Source organism: Rhipicephalus sanguineus, chromosome 3 (genome assembly GCF_013339695.2).
Source record: "Rhipicephalus sanguineus isolate Rsan-2018 chromosome 3, BIME_Rsan_1.4, whole genome shotgun sequence".
In the NCBI taxonomy this organism is placed as follows: domain Eukaryota; kingdom Metazoa; phylum Arthropoda; class Arachnida; order Ixodida; family Ixodidae; genus Rhipicephalus; species Rhipicephalus sanguineus.
This window is the reverse complement of record NC_051178.1, coordinates 131,168,925-131,191,928: the sequence shown is the minus strand read 5'-3', so window position 1 is coordinate 131,191,928 and position 23,004 is coordinate 131,168,925. Positions and strand designations below refer to the sequence as shown.

Here is a 23,004-nt window from a genome sequence, read left to right as displayed (position 1 = left end):
TACAGGTATTTGTGCATGCCTCTCTGGCCTGAGTCGCTGTCTATATGCATTGGATACGTATCTTTCAATTTTTAGGAGAAACTGCCGCTCCGCATGTCGTGAACAACTCTCATGTTATACCCATTAGAGTAATCGGTGCATTCCGCAATAAAATGAAAAATCATACCACATTGCCCACGTCAATTAGTTGTTCAAGAAGTAAAAGGAAACAAGAACAGGAGAGAAAGCGCGAGCGAAAGAACCTACTCGTCACAGAACAAAACCTTTAGATGCGCGAGACTTCTTTCATAAAGCACCTCCTTCGCACGCTAACGCTTTCCGTTTACCTCGACGGAGTCGGCATCGCCGAGTAGTTGCACGATGTTGTCGAAGAAATTCCAGTCGTCCTCGTTCCGAACTTTGCTCTCTTCCGTGCGAGAGGGCTCTTGCCACTCTTCTTCCTCCGAAGAGTCCTCCTCGTCGGAATAAGCACAGGTGGACGGAGGTTCCACCTCGAGACTTCTCGAACTTAAGCCAACGCCACCGAAGTCCTGCTGGCGTATCACGTCGTATCTCATACTCGCCGGAAGAAAAGACCTGCCGGATTCGATTTTGTTCCAAACGCCGCCAAACACGCTCTTCATCGCTTAGTTGTCTCGTCGCTGGACAGCAACTACAACAGCAACAAAAGAACTAATGACTTCCTGATTCCAAGCAGCGAAACTTGGATCTCGACCAGGCGCACGCCCGTACACGATCAAAAGGCGGGAGGGTGTTGAAACAGGACGCCACCGGATGGATGCGTGGGATCAGGTATTCGCACGAACTCCCCCCGCCTTGCCTGCTCGCCAGACACCTCGATGCATTTCTGCCAGTCACTTCGGAGAGCAGGAGCTCGATGATATGAGTCGAACAGCGGATCACACAAACACAGATCTCGAAGCCGCGGTGGTGGGTCAAAAGGTCAGTTTTTTTTTGACAAGTGGGCGTCAACTTGTCGAGGTCGTTCTACCCGGGCGTTTCTCTTCACGGCACGTCTCGGTGATCCCTCGGCGCATCGCACGACACAAACAACACAGTCGGTGCACTCTAGCTTGCTTTGCAAACAACTAGCTCGCGTACAACAATATGTTAGGTATCTCACGTGCGGCCTCGATATCTGTAACGCACGCACCGCAAACGTGGTGAAGCGAAAGTTATTTGAGTTATCCGCGAACAAAAGAAACTTGCAAGAACGGCCCCCGCGCATGGGCAGAAGCCGCGTGAGATTTCGCGCCATCTATCGATCACTTTACAAAGACTCCAAGAAAGCGCCAACGCCGCGAAATTTGAAAATATTTATTTCGATACACTTGGAACGTTATCCTGCCGGCCACACTCGTATCGCTGCACTATAAGGAAGATAGAGTACTATGCAACAGGGAAAATTATCTTTGTTCGTAAGTAGACTATAGCAGTATCACGAGGCACGGCCGCGTAACTTCAGGGTCCCCAAGCATCATCCATCTCATATGGCTTCATCAAATAAGACAAGTCTTCGACTGGTATTGTTCTCACATATGCGTTTATCTAGATTATGTTCTCCAAAGTAACTAACAGAAAGTAAAACACGGCGACGAAAACGTGTTTTTAGCAAGCAGTCGCAAACTAAAATTCATGTGTGCATTAACTGCGAGCGGCGTAATGTTAATAGACACGACTGTCACGTTAATGCCAACGACAACGTTATAAGCGGAGTAAATGTTTGTTTTGGCGATAAAATTAGAATTACGATGATAGTGGTAATCATATAACAGTGGCACGACATAGCTAGACCTTAATAAGGAGCGGCATTTTTTTTAAAGAATGCATCGGACGAGAGAGGAGAGAGAAAGGTTAAGTGAAATGCAGACAGGTTAGCCAGAAGAAAATTTTCCTGTTTGCTACCCTGTACTGGGGATGGGGTATGGGGTGATAGAAAGGTAAGGAAGGAAAAAAGAAGAAAGGGTGATGCTGTATAATATGATGATTAGTTTTACAATTCAGTATCTAATGTTGCACTTCCATTGCGACAAATGCGGAACACTTAAAAATCATTCTGGGCACTACGCAATGCATTCCATATAAATTTTGGCTTTCTAGTACTTAAGTAACCTCAGTTCGCGTCGCAAAACTTCGTGTTATCGATGCTTATATCCATTCTAGGTTATGTCGTTTCACAAGCTAGCTCCACATATTCATTTTTAACCATGTTGGTTTATGCTCGAGAGATAGTCACTGGCCACAGATTATAAAGTCAGAGGTCGAGGGCGCGCGCAGAGAAAGACATATATTGCACGAAGTGCATATGTCTGTCGTGCAGTGCCTATGTTTTCATTCATTCATTCATTCATTCATTCATTCATTCATTCATTCATTCATTCATTCATTCATTCATTCATTCACTGAAATTGAAATTGTTTTTTGATATTTTTATTTGCCATCTCTGCAAAGTACAGATGGAGGGGACTGCAGAAGAAAGCTGTCCTCGGACCGCTTCATTCATCCATTCACTTTGAAAACTTTGATGACTGGAAATCTTGTGTGCATATAGTCAACATATTTATTTGCACCTATCACGGGCATCTACCAGCTAGCGTAAACATCAGTGTAAGCTCTACTGCCTACACGAAATTGTGACAGAAACATGTCAAGGCACACATTACACAGTGCGGCGATGCGACCTTACGTACGCGAGGTCACATCGCAGGGCGTACGTACTTTCTTTAAAAAAAATAAATGTTATGGGAACCACCCAACGTGACCGCGTTAGCTGAGCATGATCACCAAGCCCCACTCACCTCCTCGAGCTCTTCTTCATCTTCTTCGTCAGATGAGTGGCACTCAACGTCAGCGAAGCAGATCTGGTACATCGAGGACACATACACGGCATCACTCAGACGTCCGCGCAGTTCATCGGGGGCTCTCTTGGGTCTCGGAGAGGAATCCTTTCCTCGCAAGTCCTCTTGGCAGTTTTCCACTGAGATCAAGGGCACGGGGTCCTGGGAGGTCATAGTCGCTGTCTCCGCCCACGGTCCGAATCCCATGGCGAGAGAATGTGTATGGCCGGAGACACTTGCCAACGCGGACACAGAGCTCGAGGAGACGGAACGCCGATTCCTTATCGCTGTCGGCCGACGCCGGAGCGCTGCGACAGCTTCTCCGAGCAAAAAACGGGCATGTGTCACATGGGTGATAGATGCACGTCCTCGTCAACAGACGGCTCGCCCTTAGCGCGTGTGCTGCAGCGACGGCTTGTACGCAGCTATTGACATCCTGTCGACTCAGGCTTCCCAAAGAAGGCACGGTTCGCCGAGACGTGCACACTGACGAGGAGTTACAATCTCATACACTTTCCGTGTTGACACTCCCGGCGACTTCTGGCTGGCGGACGGTTGTAGTTTATCGTAGTAAAACACAGCGTGACTCACGGAGTGCTGCAAAACACAGCGCTGTCCAGAAAAAACGCATCTTTTCGGGATTCGTGTTATCTTGTAGGTGGCGAGTTCATCTCACTCGGCCAGAGAAGCCGAGCATTATGCGCAAACAGCGCTTGAAAGCTGGGACGATGGACAACAAGCGGCTTCTTAGAAGTTGCATGTTTGGTTACCGTACAGGGTTTACGAATCTTCATTTCCTTACAGTCTCTCGTCGCTCGCTTTGAATAACAGTCCACGGCTTCAACAAGAGTAGTCCTCTGGGTGAGCAACAGACGCCCCAGAGCGCCCTACTTATCCGTAAGCACCGAAGACATCACTCCGAACGATCTGGATCGAAGCCCCGCGCCGCAAGAGACTGCAAGTGTGCCGGAAATTGGGCGCCTCGGAAGGGCCTTCCGCCTGGAGAACACGTCGGCCTTCACCACGCCTTCACAGGCGCGGCGTCACATCCGTACTCCTTCGTCCAGGCACAACCACTATACAACTTCCGCAGCCGAAGCAAGAACACCGACAGACGGAACGAGACGACTTGGCACTCGCAAACCTCTGTTGGTGCTGCAGACAAGTGAACGAGAACGGAGTCTGGCAAACGCTGCGCACCGCAGCCAAGTTTTTCGACGACGGCTTGACTGATCAGCGGCAAACGTTGAAGCCCGGCGCGCTCGCCGTCATGCAACAGCCCTGGAAGGAAACACTCCGCGGACGTGAATCACGTGGGAGAAGGCGCATGCCCGAGCCCGGAGAGGGAAGGCTGCTGCTGCTGCTGCTGTACGCGCTGAAAGTTACCAGCGATTGCAAATGCTCCACTCCGCTCGCTCAGCGCCCGGCTCGTGGGTTTCACCCCCCCCCCGCATCTCCCAAACACATATCTCCCTCCGCCCCTTAGCCGTCGCTGCTGCTGCAGCAGCAACAGCAGCGCAGCCTTGGCTTCTCTCCAAGACAGCTAAACACAAAACTGCGGACTCTTCAATTGGACGACGACGCGCCCTCTTGATGAAAGAACGCGCTCGGAATGGCACGAAGTCTCGCTCGGAAGGGCCGCAGCATAGAAGCTCTCCGCACTCGCTGCTTCCAGCCGAGAAATTCGAGCCGTCAGCTGTGTTTTCGTTCCTTTTCCATTTCTTTTTCTTCCAGCAGCCAAGTGGAGGAGGCGGCAAGGAGCGCGACAACGCAGCACGTGGTATACGGGCACGTGTGGAAAGACCGCATATCTTCGTCGTGTCTGCAAAAATGAACTGCCAAGGCCACTAGCTGTATGAGGTGGCCCCATAGCATGCCGAAAGCCACGAACAGGTCTCCAGATGTGCTCTGGGCAAGGTTCGGCTGGCTTTGGTTAGTATATCCGCTAGGGCTTCTCGCTACAGTAATTAGTGAGCAGCAGGGCGTAGCCAGAAATTTTTCTAGGAGGGAGGAGGGAGGGGGGGAGGGGTCGTTCTACACCCCCTTAATGTATATGTTCATGCGTGTTTTTGTATGTGTGCGTGCGCACACAAAATTTCTTGGAATCCGTGGCCGATAGATTTAAACGTACCCGCACAACGTACAAAATGTAAAAGTCCCGGGGTGGGGGATGCGGGAGGGGGTTGAGGCCTCCAACCCTCGTCACTGAATTGTACCCGCCAGCAGCGCCATAGAAGCTTTCATCATAATCGTTATCAAGTTCCCTTCATGATCTATTATAAAATTCTTCAAATTAAAATTCATTCAAGCTTGCCCGTATCAGCCTTAGCGCGACGTAAATCATTAACGGACCTTCACTGATATCATCAATAGCTTAGGACCCCATCCCTGTAGATGATACGCAGAAACACACGGCGAAAACTTGTGGACACTTAGAAATGCGTGCTTATAGATGAAATATTTTCTAATTTTGCATAGGCGAGATTGAATATTTTCTAATTTTGTGTAGGGGCTCGTATTTGCAATGTCTTCGCAAGGACTACGAACGTCTTGTTTGCGCATGCAGAAGAGAGAGTCATCAGTGTGTGCTCAAGAATTGAACTTCAGCAACCCTTCAAACGCTTTTCTGTGCGAGGCACTCGAGTAATTGCAACAACATAAAAAAATAAATAAAAAAAAGTTCGCATGCTGCTGTGGACATGCAGAGCAGACTCAATGGCTTCAAATGTTCAGAATCCCGAAACATCATCTGTGCCTGCGTGTATAAGCACAGCACCCGAAGACAAATGGATGCAGTTATTATACTGCAATGATGCTCACAGCAGGCTGTTTCCATGAAGCCTTCGTTTACACATGCTCGTTTTGTTTATGCGCATGACGATGGATTAATGTGAGATATATACACTCCATGTGGTTAGTTCCAACGGCATGCGAGGCAAAGTTTGCGAAGCCGTCTTGGTAATCTTTATTTAAACACGTTATTTATCAAAATGAGTTCGTGTTACCAGACGTCTAGACGTATAGTACCTGTAAATTTGTTTTATGCAAACATTAGGAGGAGCAGAAGTTATAACTTTTAAATATCCGTTGATTTCATGGAAACCGCTCACCGAAATGTGGTGTCCGCAGCGTCAGTTGAGCGCTATTGGGAGTGAAAGGCGAGTTAATGAAAGCTATAGAGGTTCGCCTGTGGGCACGCTTAGCGTGCTTGTCCGGATAAATGTGTCATATGCACATAACGCCCACAAAGTGCACAACGTACAGAATTGAGGCATTTCCATGAGTAGATCATTTTGCAAGTAAAGCAAGAGCATCGGTATAGCGACGTTCACACTGGAGGCACTAGTATTCCATGGTCCAAGCACATTCCATAACTCATGGTCCGGATGCAGTTATGTTCGAGGAGAGCAGCTATTTTAGGATATACGTGTTCTATCCCTTCTCTCCCTCATTTAGCGCACTTCTTTTATGTTCATGGTGACTCTAGGGCAGAGCGCTTCGGTTATACAAGAAAAGCTAATCAACAGTACAAACTCTAATCAGAGAACAAGAAAGACACGTTTTATTACAGAAAGACTTCGTATCAGAGTTACTTATATGGTAATGTATATGTAAAAATAAACTGTGGTCGAGTAAAAATATTGGTCATCAGAGCATTTCGTTGTGCCACCTCACTTACCAATAAATGTGCTTTCATTTGATAAGAACCTGCGTACATGCAGCTCAAGATGACACTCCTAATACTATCAGGATCCAATAGCTCTAGCAAACTGTGCCTGCTACAACCGAGCCTGATAGTGATGCGGAGTTTACTTAAGGTCATAATTCGAAACAGTATATAGGGGTGGCAATCTCCTAATGTCGCCCTAACCGCTTGTTCCTTTTCGAAATTTCTGGTTTACATCGCAAAATACTCCTGCAATGGCATTTGAGACTCAGTTTAACACTTTAAAATGAGTGATAGCTGGTTGAGTTAGGACTAATCCATTGTGCGAAAATTAGGGAAAAATGGACGGAGATGAAGTCTGTTTTTACTTTTCTTCGTCCCCTTCGGTGTAGGGGTAAATTTTTTTTTCAGAATGTAACGTATTAATTTTTGTGCAATCCGCACTGGCACAGTTGCACTATCCGCTTTGTCGCGAAGCTTTCAAAATGTAAATCCGCTTCATTCGCGCATATTTTCTCCTCAGACATTCGTTATTCTTGTTAAATCTGATGAAGTACCTGAAGGCCCAGATCAGAAATCTACATAACTCGAATAGTACATTTTCTTTGAAGCGTATAGCAAAACTAACTTAAATCACACCAGCGTTTTTTTTTTATATATATAAAGTACTACTACTGTTTGCCCTTACAAGCAGTTGTGGAAATACCAAGTTGGCTCCTATCTAATACTCGCTTTTAAGCAGAACGTATTTAAGCTAGATGTAATTTCATTATAAATGAACGATCCAGTGCAACCAAGCACATAGTACAACAATCCTACATATGGATCCATAGTTATATCCGAAGAGTAAACTATGGACGCACATCTTCGAGAAGGATGAAAAGAAACCGTGACTTCAATATCGAGTTCTCAACAGACATGCTGGTCACCACTCCGAACATCTCTTCCTCTTCTTCTTTTTATTACTCTCCTTATTCCTTCTCTGCCTTATCTATTATTCCCCCTTTCCCCGCCTTAGGTGTAGGGTAGCCGACCGAACCAAAGCTTGGTTAACCTCCCCGCCTTTCCTCTTCGTCTCTCCCCTCTCTCTCTCTCTCCGAAGCTTTCGCGATGAGTATAAAGTGTACGCGGACTGCTATCGCTGCACTTCTTCATCGCTTTCCACTCGTTCGTGACCTCCCCGGATCAATGGAAATGTGTGCTGCTTTCCATCGCGTAGCCGAGCAAGGCGTGCTAACACCGAATAACCGACGATCGCCAAGCCAGCACTGTGTATGCTCGCCGGTCGTTCCTATATAAAGAACCTCACGGTCGGACAGCATCGGTACGAACGATTCAATGCCACCGCATCATATCGGCCCATGGGACGTACGATTCCGGGACAGAGAAGACGGCGACAATGCAACGACGCCTAGCACGCGAGTCCATAAGCAGTCCCGCGCGGCCTCTGTTCGGACACGGCAAACGTTTTTGTGCTGCCATGCAGACGCATCGCGCAGTGCCGAAAGCCACGGACGGCCTGCAGCCGCACAGGGATGGCGTCCCGAGAGGCTAGCGCGGCCGATAAGATAGACGGCAGCGTCTCTCTACACAGATGTTTGCGGACGGACGCTGGGAAAGGACCCCCCCCCCCCTAACGACCGATAGAAGGCCATAAAAATATCACGCCCCCGCAGGGGAAAGTCATGGGCGAAAAGATGCGGCGACAACAACAAAAGAGGGCTTCGTCGCCGATTTCCCGCCAAGGATCTTTGCAGCCGCCGCCGGTGTTTGTCTTCGGACTACGCCTGGACTGCGTGATGATGGGTTTGGAGCTTTCTTTCGGATGATGTTATAGGGCGGCGGATAGGAGGACGGTCTTCGAGAGTGTCCAGCGAGCGTGTCTTTGGCGAGCCGTTCGGCATGTTTTATGCATGCCGGGCTATGAATGAAAATGGAAATAACTGACAGCATGTCACGATATACTTCTTTTTGTGCGTGCATGCCTGCCGAAGTGGGCTTCTCGCGAGGAATCTTTTTTTCGTTGGCTTATAACCATTACGGACATCGGTCATATAATGCAGATGCGTCAGGCCGGCTCGTCAGGTCACTGAAGCTTACTGGCCTCTGTCTCTAGTTGGGAGAGGGGACATTCGACTATACTCTGAGTGTAGATGCACTTAAAGGCCAACTCCGGCGATTTTTTGGCCATGTCAAAGTAATGGTGCTTTTATGTTCCTCAGACGCTCCTGTTACGGGGCCCGATAGCAGAAATACTCGGCAAATTGGAGAATAATTTTAAATAAGCAAAAAAGCGCAACACCGAAACCGAAACCCAACCGAGTGTACTGTCTACGTATGACGTAGCAGTTGTTACGAACGAACCGGAAGTCGTGCAAGGCATGCCGGTCACGCCGGCACGGAGTATGAAAACTGTGACAGCCGGGACGACCAGCGAAGCGCCGGCCAAACCAACGCTGTCTGTCGCCTTGTGCACAGCAGACGCTCGCTGTAGCGGCCGAAGCGCCGAAGTTAGCGGTGCCCTCGGCTGCGTCACTTCCGCCGCCTTCCCAATACTGACGTCACAGACGCAGTGTTGCCAATAATTGTGGGAAGCCAGGAGGGCGTTTGCAGACAATCTTTAAAATTCATTTGCAAACAATCTGCGCATGTCTCAAGCCTGTAATTTGGCATAAATGACGGAAACGTGCAAAGGAACGTACCCAGCGAATTTGATTGAGATCTATCGACCTCGAAAAATCGCCGGAGTTGGCCTTTAATCAGAATATTTGACGTGTATAGACTTGAGCTTGACAGTTACGGTGTCGGTGGCTGACGTGTCTTCTGAGCCGCCTTCCACCTGCAACTTCAGAAAACATTGTTTACATTTCTACTGCTTTGTTCTCTACAGTGTACGCTAGGCTATAACCTTGAGTCGCTTCTTGCAGAGATGGATTTTTAAAGAGTAAGCACTTTATACCTGAGAGTTAAAATTTGTTTCTCCATCTCGAGAATATGCGAGCAAGAAATTGCAAACGTAATCTGAAGTAAACGTTCACTCTGACTTCTGACTGCCGTATAAAATTTATCGCCGAACAGAACGTAGCTCGCTAATGTGATCGTAAATAAAAGGCGAACATTGACTCTTAAGGACTTCTTTAGTGCGACGAAAATACAAGTAGTTTCTTTTTTTTTCTTTTTTCAGCAAGTTAACGGGAGGGGGGTAGGGGTGGGAAGTTGATTGGGTGAGGCTGTTTTTGTAGGTGTCTTCTGATATTCAAGTGATTCATATTTATGGTCACGTTTATCTCAGACAACAAGAACATATTTTCCAAGCGTAAATGCTAGGAAAGCCTGACAGAGCGCCGAATTTATTACACCCCCCTTTGCATTTACACACATGCCACATTCAATAAAGCACAACAAAAATTGAACGTGATTAAAAAAAATACATAACGCCCTCTCATCCTCTTTGTCACTGCCACTGATTAGTTTTATCCAATGTTTAACTTTTGAGGCAGTTTTTATTCCGTCTCGGTTACTTAGCGCGCTTTGTCTCCAAAACGCAAGAAACAAACACAAAACTGAAACACCCAAACCCTCCTGCGTTCAACTTACCAGCCCCCTCAGATCAACGCACCTTTTCCTATTACTGCACCCTTCACTCCCATAACAGCTTTTCTTTACACCGACGGTCACTGTTCCCCGTACAGCTCTTCTTATCGCCTCTCGTCTTTGTGCGTCCTCTTCTTCGTATATACTCCACAGCGGATGAACGCGCTGATTCACAACGTCGTAACATCCTTCCGGACCCCTTTTTATTTCAGGAATGCTCGGCGGCAGCGCCCACGGCGCAAACAGCGCGATGGGAGCGCGCCGACCGCGGCGGTGACTCGGCTCCAAGCCTTGAACGAATGGGTCCGAAGGAGGGTGCGGTCTCTGTGTGTGAGCCGACGTGCGTACGCGCTGTCGCCGGTCGACGAGGCTCACGCGGGTGCGCGCGCCCGGCTAGCGACGCGACAACGACTAAGTGAAGCTGCCTCGCAGTGCGTGGTCGGAACGGGAGGAACGGGGCACATCCTATTCCGGGACGAGTGACAGACAGCCGCCGCCTATCACAGCTTGCGACGAGTGCAACCGAATACCGACTCGACGATCGGTTAGCTGAGCCATAGTGTACATATGGAGCATACGTCTAAGCGAAAAGCGCTACTCCCCCCCCCCCCCCCCCCCCAACTTTTTTGGCTGTGGTATAAACGAAAGGGAGAAAAGGTGATCGACAAGGCTTAGGGCAGCAGTAACGACTGACTTTTTGTTTTCCTTGTCTGACTGAGGTGTTTCGCAGGCAATGGCGAGATGATTAAGGTGCACGTGAGTGGTGGACATCTCAGCGCACTTCTTGTATTTTTCTTCGTATTCATTTCACCTTGTCATTCTTTTTATTCGTGTGTGAAAACACGCCGAGGTAGGCTGCCTTATGGCCGGCTATCTCAATATCGTGGAACTGATGCTGAACTAACAAGCAACAGAATAGTAAACAAACAGTCAAAAGCACTATGCGCACACATACGACCGCCAGCGCGCAATGAATGTCTCTTTCAGCAGAATTAACAAAAAACTTAACGTGAATCGAGGCCATACAATATGACTATGAGATTGATCAGTTAACTGAATATAATGAAGAGAAACAGTTATTTCACTTATAACAGGCCATTAAGCTCGCGTCCAAAAAGCCGCGAACGACCTCATAATGTTACAGCATTACGCTGATAAGACGAAATGAAAGCTTTCCTGTTATGACGCAGAATCTTATCGGTGGGTCTTCTCCACATAGACTGCGTATAGGAAAGCACGTGCACCAGTGCCCAGGCAAATATAATCAATCAGGGTCGTGCTGATCGTTTTTACTGCTCTCGCCGGCTCCTCTGGAGTTTGTCGCCCTTTGACATGTGTGTTTCGTTTGTGCACCACGCACCCTTTCCTCACGTTGCTTCTGGTTAAACAAACATCCCCTGGAAACGGAAGCCAGTCGTCGGGGCCCCTTAGTGGGCACGTCTTCTTGGCCTGCAGACAGCGTCTATCTCACAAACGTCGGGAGGTCGCTCCGAAGAAGGCGGGATGCCCTTGCCTCCCTTTCATTTCTGGCCCGAGCCCCTCCACGACGTTCTCGGCTAGCTAGATAGTCGGTGACAACCTAAATACGACGACGCATGAACGGCTCGAGTGAAGACGGTCAGAGGTTTTCCGGAGACGCGGAGGGCATTCGGCAGCAAGAGTGACGAAGCGAAGTGCACTAACCGTCAGCGTTCCGCTCAATAGTCGGAACGTCAATTAAAGCCTCAACTGCGGTAATTGAGACAAGTCCGATTATTGCTTAAACCTAGCTTCACCTTGGGCGCCAAACAAACCAAGAAGCAAGCAAACAAATAACTTCTGAGAAGTTTAAGCGTACTCATTAGACATTTCGCCCTGTAAGCAGAACTGCCAAATTTCTCAAAATTGAGTGTATCAAGAACATTATGCGTGCATAATATTGGACGTAAATCATATACTCTTGCGGGTCCAGTTATATGTACCCATTAAGCGAGCAGAGAAACGGCGATGCGATAATTAAAAAAAATAATTATGCCTTCAAAGTTCTCAACTGATATCGTTATCATTTCTCTACCGGTGTGATCAGTATGGCATCATCTTAACGACATCCAACCAATAAACCCAAGCAACTACGGAAACTGCGTTTAGTAGCTAGTTTTGTTGAGTGACCCTAGTGAATGTTGCACATTATAGTTATTTGGAAGTTTTCAATCGTCAATATTGTCAGCCGATTTTAATCGATCGCGTAAACGTTTCTTCTAAACACACAATATGCACGGCCGCCCTTGATCATTACTACATAATTGCGTGTGGATTTCTGGCTCCCTGTCGGTTATATGACGTTGTTTGGGTGTCCCAGCCAGCGTTCGATCGCATAATGATTGCAGCCTTTTTGTGCAATTAATTTGTACCACTGCCCTATCCTTGCGGCCCCACGGCCCCATCCGAACTTCCTAGCGGAAGGGCCCCATCAACAGCAGCGAGCTGCTTACCCCACGGAGCGAGAAGTGTGGTATATCACAAGGAAACTACACTTCTGAATGACTGCATGGTTACCAAAAATCACAAGTGAAGTTCGCGCACTACTGTTCTGTATTCCTTCTGATACACCTGACCTACCTATACTTCATCCACCGGATGCACAGGTATTTTCCTAGCGCTATATATGCATAGTATGTAGTTTAGAAAGCATCGAACTGTTACGGCATACTTAGCCGTAATGGAAGGCCGCACGTACCACCATTGGTAGTACGTCACTACCTCCTTTGATACCGTGCACTAAAAGGGCCGGAAAGGGAGTAATAAAGACGGATAGAGTAACGGATATTAAAAAAAATAATAATACATCAGACGAGGAACAGGATTACTATACAGATCCTCAGATTTAGATTTTACTTCAGATTTTAGGTCCACGGTCACATGCGCTACGAGACGCTAAAGTGCGATTTAACACACATCGTCCACTTGTGTGCTGAAATGAAATTTAATTTAGTTTGATTGGTCGAAAACCTCAATAAAGTTTTGACAGACTACCGGTGCGATCACTATGTGCGTCGGTCACGTAGACATATTAATCGCCCGTATCTTTAGAAACAAGAGAAGGTTTGTGGTGAAGCGATAGGCACACAGGGGTGCGCATGGTTCTCCGTTGGGGGGTGTCAAGAATCACAGCAGCGCCCCCCCCCCCTCTCTCTCCGTTGGTCAAGTCCTAAATGAAACAAGCTTCGCAACGGATGCAAACTGAAAAAGAAGCAATGACGTAATTCTCACAACTGCCTCCGCCTTTGGTCCCCGTGAGAAAGTAAACAGATATTGTAGTGCAACACCAAGGGTCCTCGGCCGCCAGTGCCGCCAAAAACTACGGGGCCATAATTCTGAACATTAAGAACTGACGGGAGAGGTACGATTGAATAACTGTATGGGCATGAATTGACGCCCCCTTTAGATGACTAGGGGGGCGCGCCCTCCCTCCCCCACCATTGCTGTGCGCAATCATACGGATGTGGAGTAGAATGTCACGTGCTCACCCTGGCGAGCCAGTCATCCTCCTTGGCGGCTCGGCTCAAGTGCCTCTCCATGGCCTCCCAGTCGATGGTGGGCATGCTCGTCTCGATGTTGTACACGTCGAAGTCGCCGCACCGCTCGGGCGACAAAGACGCCCGGCCCCGACGGCGCTCCGCGTTGGCTGCCGAGCTTGTGCCGGTGGACCGCGAGGCCTGCTGGCGGCCCTCGGCGTGCCTCGAAGGTGCTCCCGTCGGGGCCGACGGTGTCGGGGCCAGCGAGAGCCGCGAACGGCGTACCTTCTCGGGCGTGAAGTTGAGGAGAGACGCGGCGGACGTGGTCGCCTCGCGTCAGCTCGGCCTTGTCGAAAATCTTGGCCACGTTCTCCGGTAGCGCCCACCTGCGAACACGCGGGCACGTGATTGCCGCTGCTTGCCGTGGCAACAACGTTTTGCGGGCAAGCCACTCGCAATAGGAGTCGCTCCTATTCTGAGGTCAAAATTCACAAGGCTTGACGTTCGTGAGTGTTATTTGTTATTGGCCGGTTGCCACCGCTTATAATATACCGAGTGTCATGATTGGCTGGAATATTTTCGTACGCACAGTTAAAGCGCAAGTTAGAACCAGAATCAGAATTTATTGGTAAAAATACAGAATAATTACAAATGTTTAGTACACATAAGGAGGTCCCAAAGTCGAAGACTGTATCGGGACCTCCTGTTAAAGGCAATTATGATATTACACAATTTTTAAAGCTACAGTAACACAACTGAGAGGTATGAGTAATAACAAAACATATTTACAGCATAACAGAAACAGAAAAACAGAATAAATTGCATGCATTTTGCGAATATTGGCGCTGAGGCCAAGTTCATGAAACTTTAGTTCGTATGTGCGCTTTGCCATTGCTCGGTTATAAAAGAAACAGTAATTAAACGACACATTTCGCAGCTTGTACAATTAAGCCCTAATCAACAGGTTAAAGTTCACTTGAATATTGCAGAATAAGTAAGTAAACATCGAAGAACGTGCTAAGTATTAATACAAAGGCGCACATTCAGTGCAGATCACTTACGCTTGCAGAGACGATAACTGTTGTGACAGCGTCACCCCACGAAAAATTTTTGCTGTGAGTACAGATAGATAGATATATAGGTTTTAATGGCGCAAGGGCCACTCATGGCCAAAGAGCGGCAAATCAATATTGGTTAGTGGCAACTGAATAGAAGCAAACACAGGTGTGTAGATGTGATGTAGCTGTAAATGGGCCTAGAATGAGTCGCTATAAAAGCGTAAAATATATACGGTAATAAAACATGGCTGATGACTACTGATGTACGAGACAGGAGTTAATTGCGGAAATAATGATTTTATGTTCACAGATAATGCATTATATTTGTAAAATATAGACAGGAGCACTACTTCCTTAGCAGAGCTCTTATGAGTACCTTTTTTTGTTACGTGTATATATTTTTCTAATGAGTGCGCGTGCAATAACTGCATTGAATGCTAGCTGATACATCTGTCGTACTCCACTAAAATGAACTGGGGCCGAATTCACAAGCTTTTCGTTCGAAAGTGTCTTTACCGTCGTCCGGCTGACACTGCTGATACATGCCCACCATATACGACTGACTTGCACCGACACTCTTACAAACGTATTTAGCATAAACGATTTTTTTTTGTGTGTGTGTGAATATAAGTTCTAAAATCCACAATGTTCGTGCTCCAATTTCCGCTCTAGTGTGGCGGGAGCATGTTCGGAGCGGCAAAGACGCGGGCTTGGGAGGGCGGCTTCTTCCTCGGGAGTCCGAACACTAGATCCGCTGTTGGTTCCAGCCCTAGCTGCGCCACTAGTGCAAACTGCGCTAATTTTTGTTTTCTCTCTGCTGATATGACAGATTCCCTTGTTGGGCCATGTAAGACGTAATGAGATTTACTAAAGAGGCTTGGTGCTTAGGATACATCACATACAAAATTATGTCGCTATACGTAGTAAGCACCTTTCTTAACCTGCACTTCAGTTCAGCGTCACCATATGCGATCTCTTCCTGCACTGTACATAGCCTGCTACCTTTAAAGGAAACACATATATTTGGTTTCTAAACAACGTTGGCTAAAAGAAGTGATGGGCCTCACAGCAGATATAAAGTCACAGCAAGAAAAAAAAACGAATGGCTATCTGCTTTATTCGCTTAAGGAATAAAAAGGAACTATGATTGATCTGGGGATCTACAGTGGAGCAGTTGTTAGCTAATAAAGACGATAGCTGAGCAACATAATAGCTCGAACCACTCGCCTTCTGATACTCTTTTGTAGTTAAGCACAGAAGTTTGCGACAACTCTTTTACAGAATGGAACCCCTGATGGAACTGGATGCATAGACACTACGGCGTCATGGAAAATTTTATAAGTACAGTCCATCATTTTTACCGCGTGCATAGAAAGCTTGAACTTGCATATAAAGTTTTTGGAGAACATTACGAACGATAAAGGACTTTCCAGAAAATGCCTTTGGAAAACACCGTCACTCATTTATGGCTTCCCCTTCTAGGAAGTGTATCTTCAACAGACACATGCGTAGTTGTCGCGACAGATCTTCATCATGTATTGTAATATAAGAAGGCGCGGTGATTGGTTCGTGAAAACACGTGCAGCTCATCTATGGCGTTCCCTGACATTTTTAAATCTTGCAAGCACGTACAAAGTGACCTACCTGGACACGTCTTCCGAAACCAAGGGGTCATCGTCTGGCGCTACGCCGTAAGAGGGAAGCTTATCGGCGCCACCACCGCCTTCCAGGAGATGCTTGCGCCGAGAAGCGTTCTGCTGATCGATCTCGGCCTTGGTGACCGCCGCGGAGTTCAACACGTTCTCGCACTCTTCCAGTATCTTCAATGGAGGCAGCACGTCCGGCAGGAGCCTGACGCCCTCGTCGCGGTACGCTTTCCTCCTGCTTCGGCTCGAGAACTCCTCGGCCTCTGGCGTCAACGCCTCCGAGCAGAACGCGTCTCCGCCGTTGACCATCTTGAGGTCACCAAACTCCTCCACGGCCGCACGTTCGCGCACGTTGGCGTCCGTCTTCTTCAGCTTGTCCATCACGAAGCCGTCCTCGGGCATCCAGGCGACGTCCCTGAAGGCGTTGGCGTTGCTCACCAAGTCCACGGACATGGTCGATGACGTCATCGACGCCATGCCGATCATGGACGATGACGTGAGCGACGACGCCAGGGACGCCGTGCTCCCTTCGCTCATGGGACTGAAGTCATTGTAGTCGCCAGACGTGGGCGAGGAGCCCACGTTCAGCGTCAGCACGTTGGCCATGAGCGCGGTCACAGGTTCGGCCGTGACGAAGTTCGTGGTCACTTCGTCGTGGCCGCCGACGAAGTGAGTGTCCGCACTTCCCAGAAGCACCGAGTCGATGAAGTTGTTGTTGGGCTCGATTCTCTTGTTCAGAAGCGTCCGATCGCTCATCGCGGTGAGGCCACTGTCCTCGGACGACTCTTCTTCGTCCGAAGAGGACGACGCGGCGGAAGAGTTTTCCGAGCCCGAGCCGTAGTCGTCACCGGCCAGTATGTTGGCCTTGGCGGCGGCCAGCAGCGGACTTGTGTCCTCGAACTCTTCTTCCTCGTCGTTGTCCGAGAGGTCCCTGTCCTCCGGCTCAGACGACGAGAGCGACATGGCACGGACGCTGTCGGCGTCCGGCGAGCCCAAGTCGCAGGCGGTGCCGCGCTCCGGAGGCCATGCTGAAGTTCGGAATCTGAAGAGAGAGCACAAGGTCAATCTGCGAAGCGGCAACTTTGAATGGAAACTTAGCCACAAAAACGTCACTGTGCGCGTGCGAGTCATTGTGACAGAAATGTGTCGGGGTGTGAAAGTAAGCAACAACTACACTGTTATTGCTGTGTAACGAAAGTACGAGTGAACATGCAAGAAATATTTAGCCGTACACTAAATAGTGCTGGAACCATCGACAACGAAAGAGAATTGGTCGTCTCCCCTTCGTTGATCCTCGTTTTATGCTATGCTGATTTGCAGCATGCTTATCTTAACTACAAAAGGCGGCAGTCTGCTAGACGAAGCTTTTTCTACCTAACCTTTCTAATCTTCTAACAACACTTTATAGATGGTGCACTATCGAAATCTTACGTTGTTTATAGTGAATAAATCACCATGGAAGAAATGGCGAGCAAGACAGTCAGTCATCTCTTGACGCAAAACGATACCGATATCTAGTTAGAAATTCATTTTCTAACTCATATTTTACGAAGTGACTGCTTAGTGTGTGTGCAAATAAATGTTAATTCGGAACTGGTCTAGTTTTATTCTGGGCATTACTACGTTTGATATCTCCAAGTTCTACTGTGTGAAGAACGTATACGTGAATCCCGGAGGCATAAGCTTACAGGTCCTTAGAACGCCTTGTAAACTCTCGATAGGTATACTCACAAGAAGTTTTTCGGCGGAGACTTGCGCTCTGACAGGCCTCTGTAGGACCTCAGTCGGTCCTCATATCGAGGGCTGACGTGGCGGCTGTCAAAAGAAATGAGACGCACTTTGCATCATAGAAACACATACATATTTTTCCGAATTGTAAGAATCTCGAAAAAGCGAAGTTTGCCTTTCTCGTTCCATTTATTTCACAAGGCGTTTTGTTTCGTTTTTTTTTTTTCACAGAGCCACTGTTTCATTCGCTCGCTGATATTGTTCTTCTGATAGTTGTGAAGGCTCTGCGAGGAGCTGAGATCTTTTCATAAGAACCGGGTTACCGTTTGTTCAAGTGAATGAGCAGGAAAACGAATGAATTAAGTTGCTCTGCAATTTACACGGCACAAGCAAGCATCATGCGGACTATATGAGCCTGTGAGACAAAATTATAGCACCGACTGGAATGAACTCGCCGTAATAATAAGGGACAAATGAGTACCAGAGAAAACCTGTTGTCATTTATTATTATTATTATTACTTGATATGGAAACATACATAAACACGTATACAAAGTACAAAGAGGGACGGAGCAAACTGAAATTTGACACCGAGACGGGCACAACACCTGCCTACTCTTAGAATAGAAGGTAATACCAATAGAAGTTTACGATATTAATAACACCTAGATGTATAAACGAGTGTGAGAAACAAACGCGCGTGATGCCTCTCGCGAGAATATTACATGGCATCGATGTGTAATTTTGCAATATAAAGAAATGCAGTGCCGTGGATTCGTACAAAAATGTTGGGAGATTTTCAGAAAATTCTCTCTAATACATTGCACAGAAGGCTTACGTTTGCCACAGGTTAGACTACCTTTTTCGATACACCATAAAACTACCAGAAAAGGTTATTTATTTATTTATTATTTATTTATTTATTTATTTATTTATTTATTTATTTATTTATTTATTTATTTATTTATTTATTTATTTATTTATTTATTTATTACACAGTCCTCGTGGGGCATTGTGTAAGAGGGGCAGTACAGTAAATATGTACACAAAGATATAAAAGAACATCTTAACAAAGTACTCAATAAAGTTATTCGAATGATGAACAAAGTAAGACATTGATTTGTGCAGAAGGTGCAAGTGAACTCACGAATATAACAGAATGTACTACAAAATCAAAGTAAAACTATGTGAAAATACATAAAAGTAGTACAAAAAGTATACTATAAAATCAACTAATTCAACGGAAATAGTGCTACAGAATAATGAGCATAACTGAGAAGAGATTCTCTTCCAGCAAAGAAAAGAAATGAATGCAAAGAAAAGGAAAAGATAACGTGCGGGAAGAAACAAAGACATGTCGGGTAACAGTACTATAGGTAAGGAAAATGATGAATCTGGAAAAGGAGAAAGATCAGATTTTGGTGTTTAGATATATTTTAAGATTGTCAAAGAACATTGCGTGATCTCGCTGTGATGCAACGTCCTTTAAAAGGTCAATCCAGAAACGAATAGCTCGTGGAATAGCCGATAGGTTAAATACAGTTAATATATCAGGCAACATTCTCCCATTACCGAGGAGATGTAATGGAGACGACTGAAGAAGCTACTTTTAGTCAACTTGTATCTCAATATGGCGAGATTACGAGACGTTTTCTGAGGATTAACGCAACTCGCAGTCTGAGCTCAACTTATAATAATATATGGGGTTTAACGTCCCAAAACCACCATATGATTATGAGAGACGCCGTAGTGGAGGGCTCCGGAAATTTCGACCACCTGGGGTTCTTTAACGAGCACCTAAATCTAAGTACACGGGCCTCAGACATTTTCGCCTCCATCGAAAATGCAGCCGCCGCGGCCGGGATTCGATCCCGCGACCTTCGGGTCAGCAGTCGAGCGCCATAACCACTAGACCACCGTGGCGGGGCGAGCTCAACTTATACAACATGCTATGAAACATACCTGCGCAAGAGGCACTTCTCTTCCGGGAGTGGAACATTCAGCTTCAGCCTCATGGCGGCAAGGTCCTGCAAACAATAAGCAATTGTCTAAGCAACTCGAATGCATACCCTTCTGACACGTTACTCGGCAGAGCTACGAATAATACGTAGTACAAATGATTGTTCACGCATAGGTACCCTAAAGTACAATTATGAGAAGACGTGAACCTGTTTTCAGCAGTAACGATGTCGATTACAGTCCATTTCGCGGTTTCTTGGCTCGATCACGCGATATCACACGTGCGTGCGAGCTGTAAGAGCCGGAGGATGCGCTGTTATTCACCCAACCTATACCAACCACGCGATCATTAATAGTTATGTCTGTGTTATAACAAACGCGCATAAGAGTACGTGAACACATGTTTCATTGTCCATTTTAATCCATTCGAATAAAATTTACGCCTCATACCTACGCCTCATACCTACGCCTTCAACGGTAGAAGTTCATTTCTTTCCCCACTGCTGTTACACGGCCTACTTTCACAGGCGAGCATCTCCGGAAGGTGGACTAAGCAATATATGATCGCGTAAATCTCGTTCTTTCGTCACCGTAATCAATCACTTTCGTTCTTCCTGAAGGATGATCGTTATTTTCAATCAGAGCTGGCCTTCCACCACGTCAACTCCGCTCACTGTTAGTCTTCATTACTCGGAGTGCCCTGCCTGAGGTATAGACGGCCTCCGCCCATCGTACCGGCGGCATAGTACAGAGGCCGGACGTTGTGAAAAAAAAGAAGGGAATTATCTGGGCGTTTGCGTCGCATGCAGCTGCGTCCTTGCGCGCGAACTTGCCAAGAAAGAAGCGCGGACAGCGTATACACGACAGCTCCGTACACGCAGCGTCGCCTGGCATATATCACCGGTTGACAGTGCTCTCGCCAGAGAACGCTGAAACAAAGCACGCCGCCAAGGGGACAAAAAAAAATCTTTGCTGTATAAGAAACTCCACACGCACTGAAGTAAGGCAGAGGCGAGAAGGAGGTACGCACGTGGGAAGAGTACAAGCTCTCGAACATAAAGAAAAAAGACCGAGAAAGCCTGGCGATCAGCTGCGCGCTGCGCGAAACAAAAGGCAACATAAAAGAGCAAACGAGAAATGAATCGAGGAGAGAGGAGACAAAAGGCGGCCGACTTTCGTAGCCATGGTGACGGCGCAAACCAGATGACGTCACTATAGCGGGGCGCCGGCTGTGTGATGTGGGGACGTGCATAGTGGTGTAGCTACCGCTGCTGTCTCCGGGCGAGGCAGCGCGGGCTTGCCTTGTAGGGCTTGCTGTCAACTTATTCCGCGGCGCATCAAGTTGGGCCGGGCACACTTCCCGCAAAGTGTGCTATGCCGGAGCGTCGTCATATAGGCGGGATTATAGTGACGTAGATTACGCTTTAGTTTTGTGTTGGCAGGATGCTGGTAGGAACGTTGATTCTTGGTAAACGATGGCGTCTTGAATTACGAGCTGTTTCAGAAAATTATTATTGAATAAGTAAATTATTAGGAATACCTAATTATTAATCAACATGTTCGCATAAGGTACGCAGACTATTTTGATATTCGTCGCAGTAAAACTTCTAGACACCACCATTCAGCGCTCATTCGTGCTCCTGCTGTCCACACCGATTGTTTTAAGTATAGCTTCTTTCCAAGAGCTATAAGTGAATGGAATTCTCTGGCGGTAGAAGCTGTTTCATGTTCATCCACAGCTCATATTCTGATTCGTAACTAATATACTTTTCTTTGCCTCTATGGGACCGGGTGCGTTTAATTATATTATCTGCATATATGTCCTCTTAGTGCTATTAATTTTTTCTCTCTGTCTGTTAGCTTCGATAGCACAAGATAATCATGTTTTGTTTCCAGAATGATTGTTATGTATTTCTTTTCCACTCCTGTAATAGCCCTGGCAGTATCTATATAGCAATGTAAGTAAATTAAAGTACAAAAGTGAGATATCGCCAATTTGAAAAAAAAAGCATGCGAGGATGCAGACGCCAGAATACATCTCTCTCTCTCTCCACACACACACACACACACACACACACACACACACACACACACACACACACACACACACACACACACACACACACACACACACACACACACACACACACACACACACACACACACACACACACACACACACACACACACACACACACACAGACACGCACGCACACACACACGCACGCACACACGCACAACACACACACACACACACACACACACACACACACACACACACACACACACACACACACACACACACACACACACACACACACACATGCAGCACAGGCGTAGACCATGTGTGCTTTACTATATGTTGTCGCGCATGCCAAGAGCAGCTACGTGGCGGCGAGCGACCCTCCTCGGCGCGTGACAAATGCGACGGCGCGTCGTGGTTGGTCGTCGATCACTTGACCGCAGCAGAGCGAAGCGGCCTGTGGGCTACCACAGGAGATCCTGGACGCACATATCGCCGTTAGCGCTCTCCCACCGGCGTCCATAAACGACCGCGTGTCGTTCAATGCACCGCTTTCGCAGAGCTGAATGTGGAAAGGAACTCCACTTGAAGCCGCTGTGATCTTCCTCGGCGGCAAATCGAAAACACGAGTCAATACTAGCGAGGGCGCTAGCCCGATTTAAAGCAATGTAGAAAGAAGCACGCGAACACAGTTTTCTTTACGTCTGGGACTTACCATGCTAAGAAGCGCTGGATTCCGGTTGACAGCGTTTGAGCATGCTTAAAACGTAGGGGACAACAGACATAGATCATGCGTCTGTCTGCGAAAACCTATCGCTGTAAACCCGCCGCGGTGGTGTAGCGGTTACGGCGCTTGGCTGCTGACCCGAAAGTCGCGGGTTCGATCCCGGCCGCGGCGGCCGGATTTCGATGGAGGCGAAATCCTAGAGGCCCGAGTGCCTTGATTTAGGTGCTCGTTAAAAAACTACAGGTGGTTGAAATTTCCGGAACCCTCCACTG

At 47.4% G+C, this 23,004-nt stretch overlaps 1 protein-coding gene across 1 annotated transcript in view; it reads right to left on the bottom strand.

Annotated features, from left to right (window-relative positions):
* Window positions 1-23,004, bottom strand: part of LOC119385850 (uncharacterized) — a 103,582-nt gene that overhangs the window by 15,357 nt on the left and 65,221 nt on the right. The window contains 5 exon segments of the mRNA XM_037653222.2: window positions 13,605-13,929; window positions 13,931-13,978; window positions 16,295-17,338; window positions 18,028-18,111; window positions 19,986-20,050. Coding sequence (XP_037509150.2) covers window positions 13,605-13,929; window positions 13,931-13,978; window positions 16,295-17,338; window positions 18,028-18,111; window positions 19,986-20,050 — 1,566 coding nt within the window.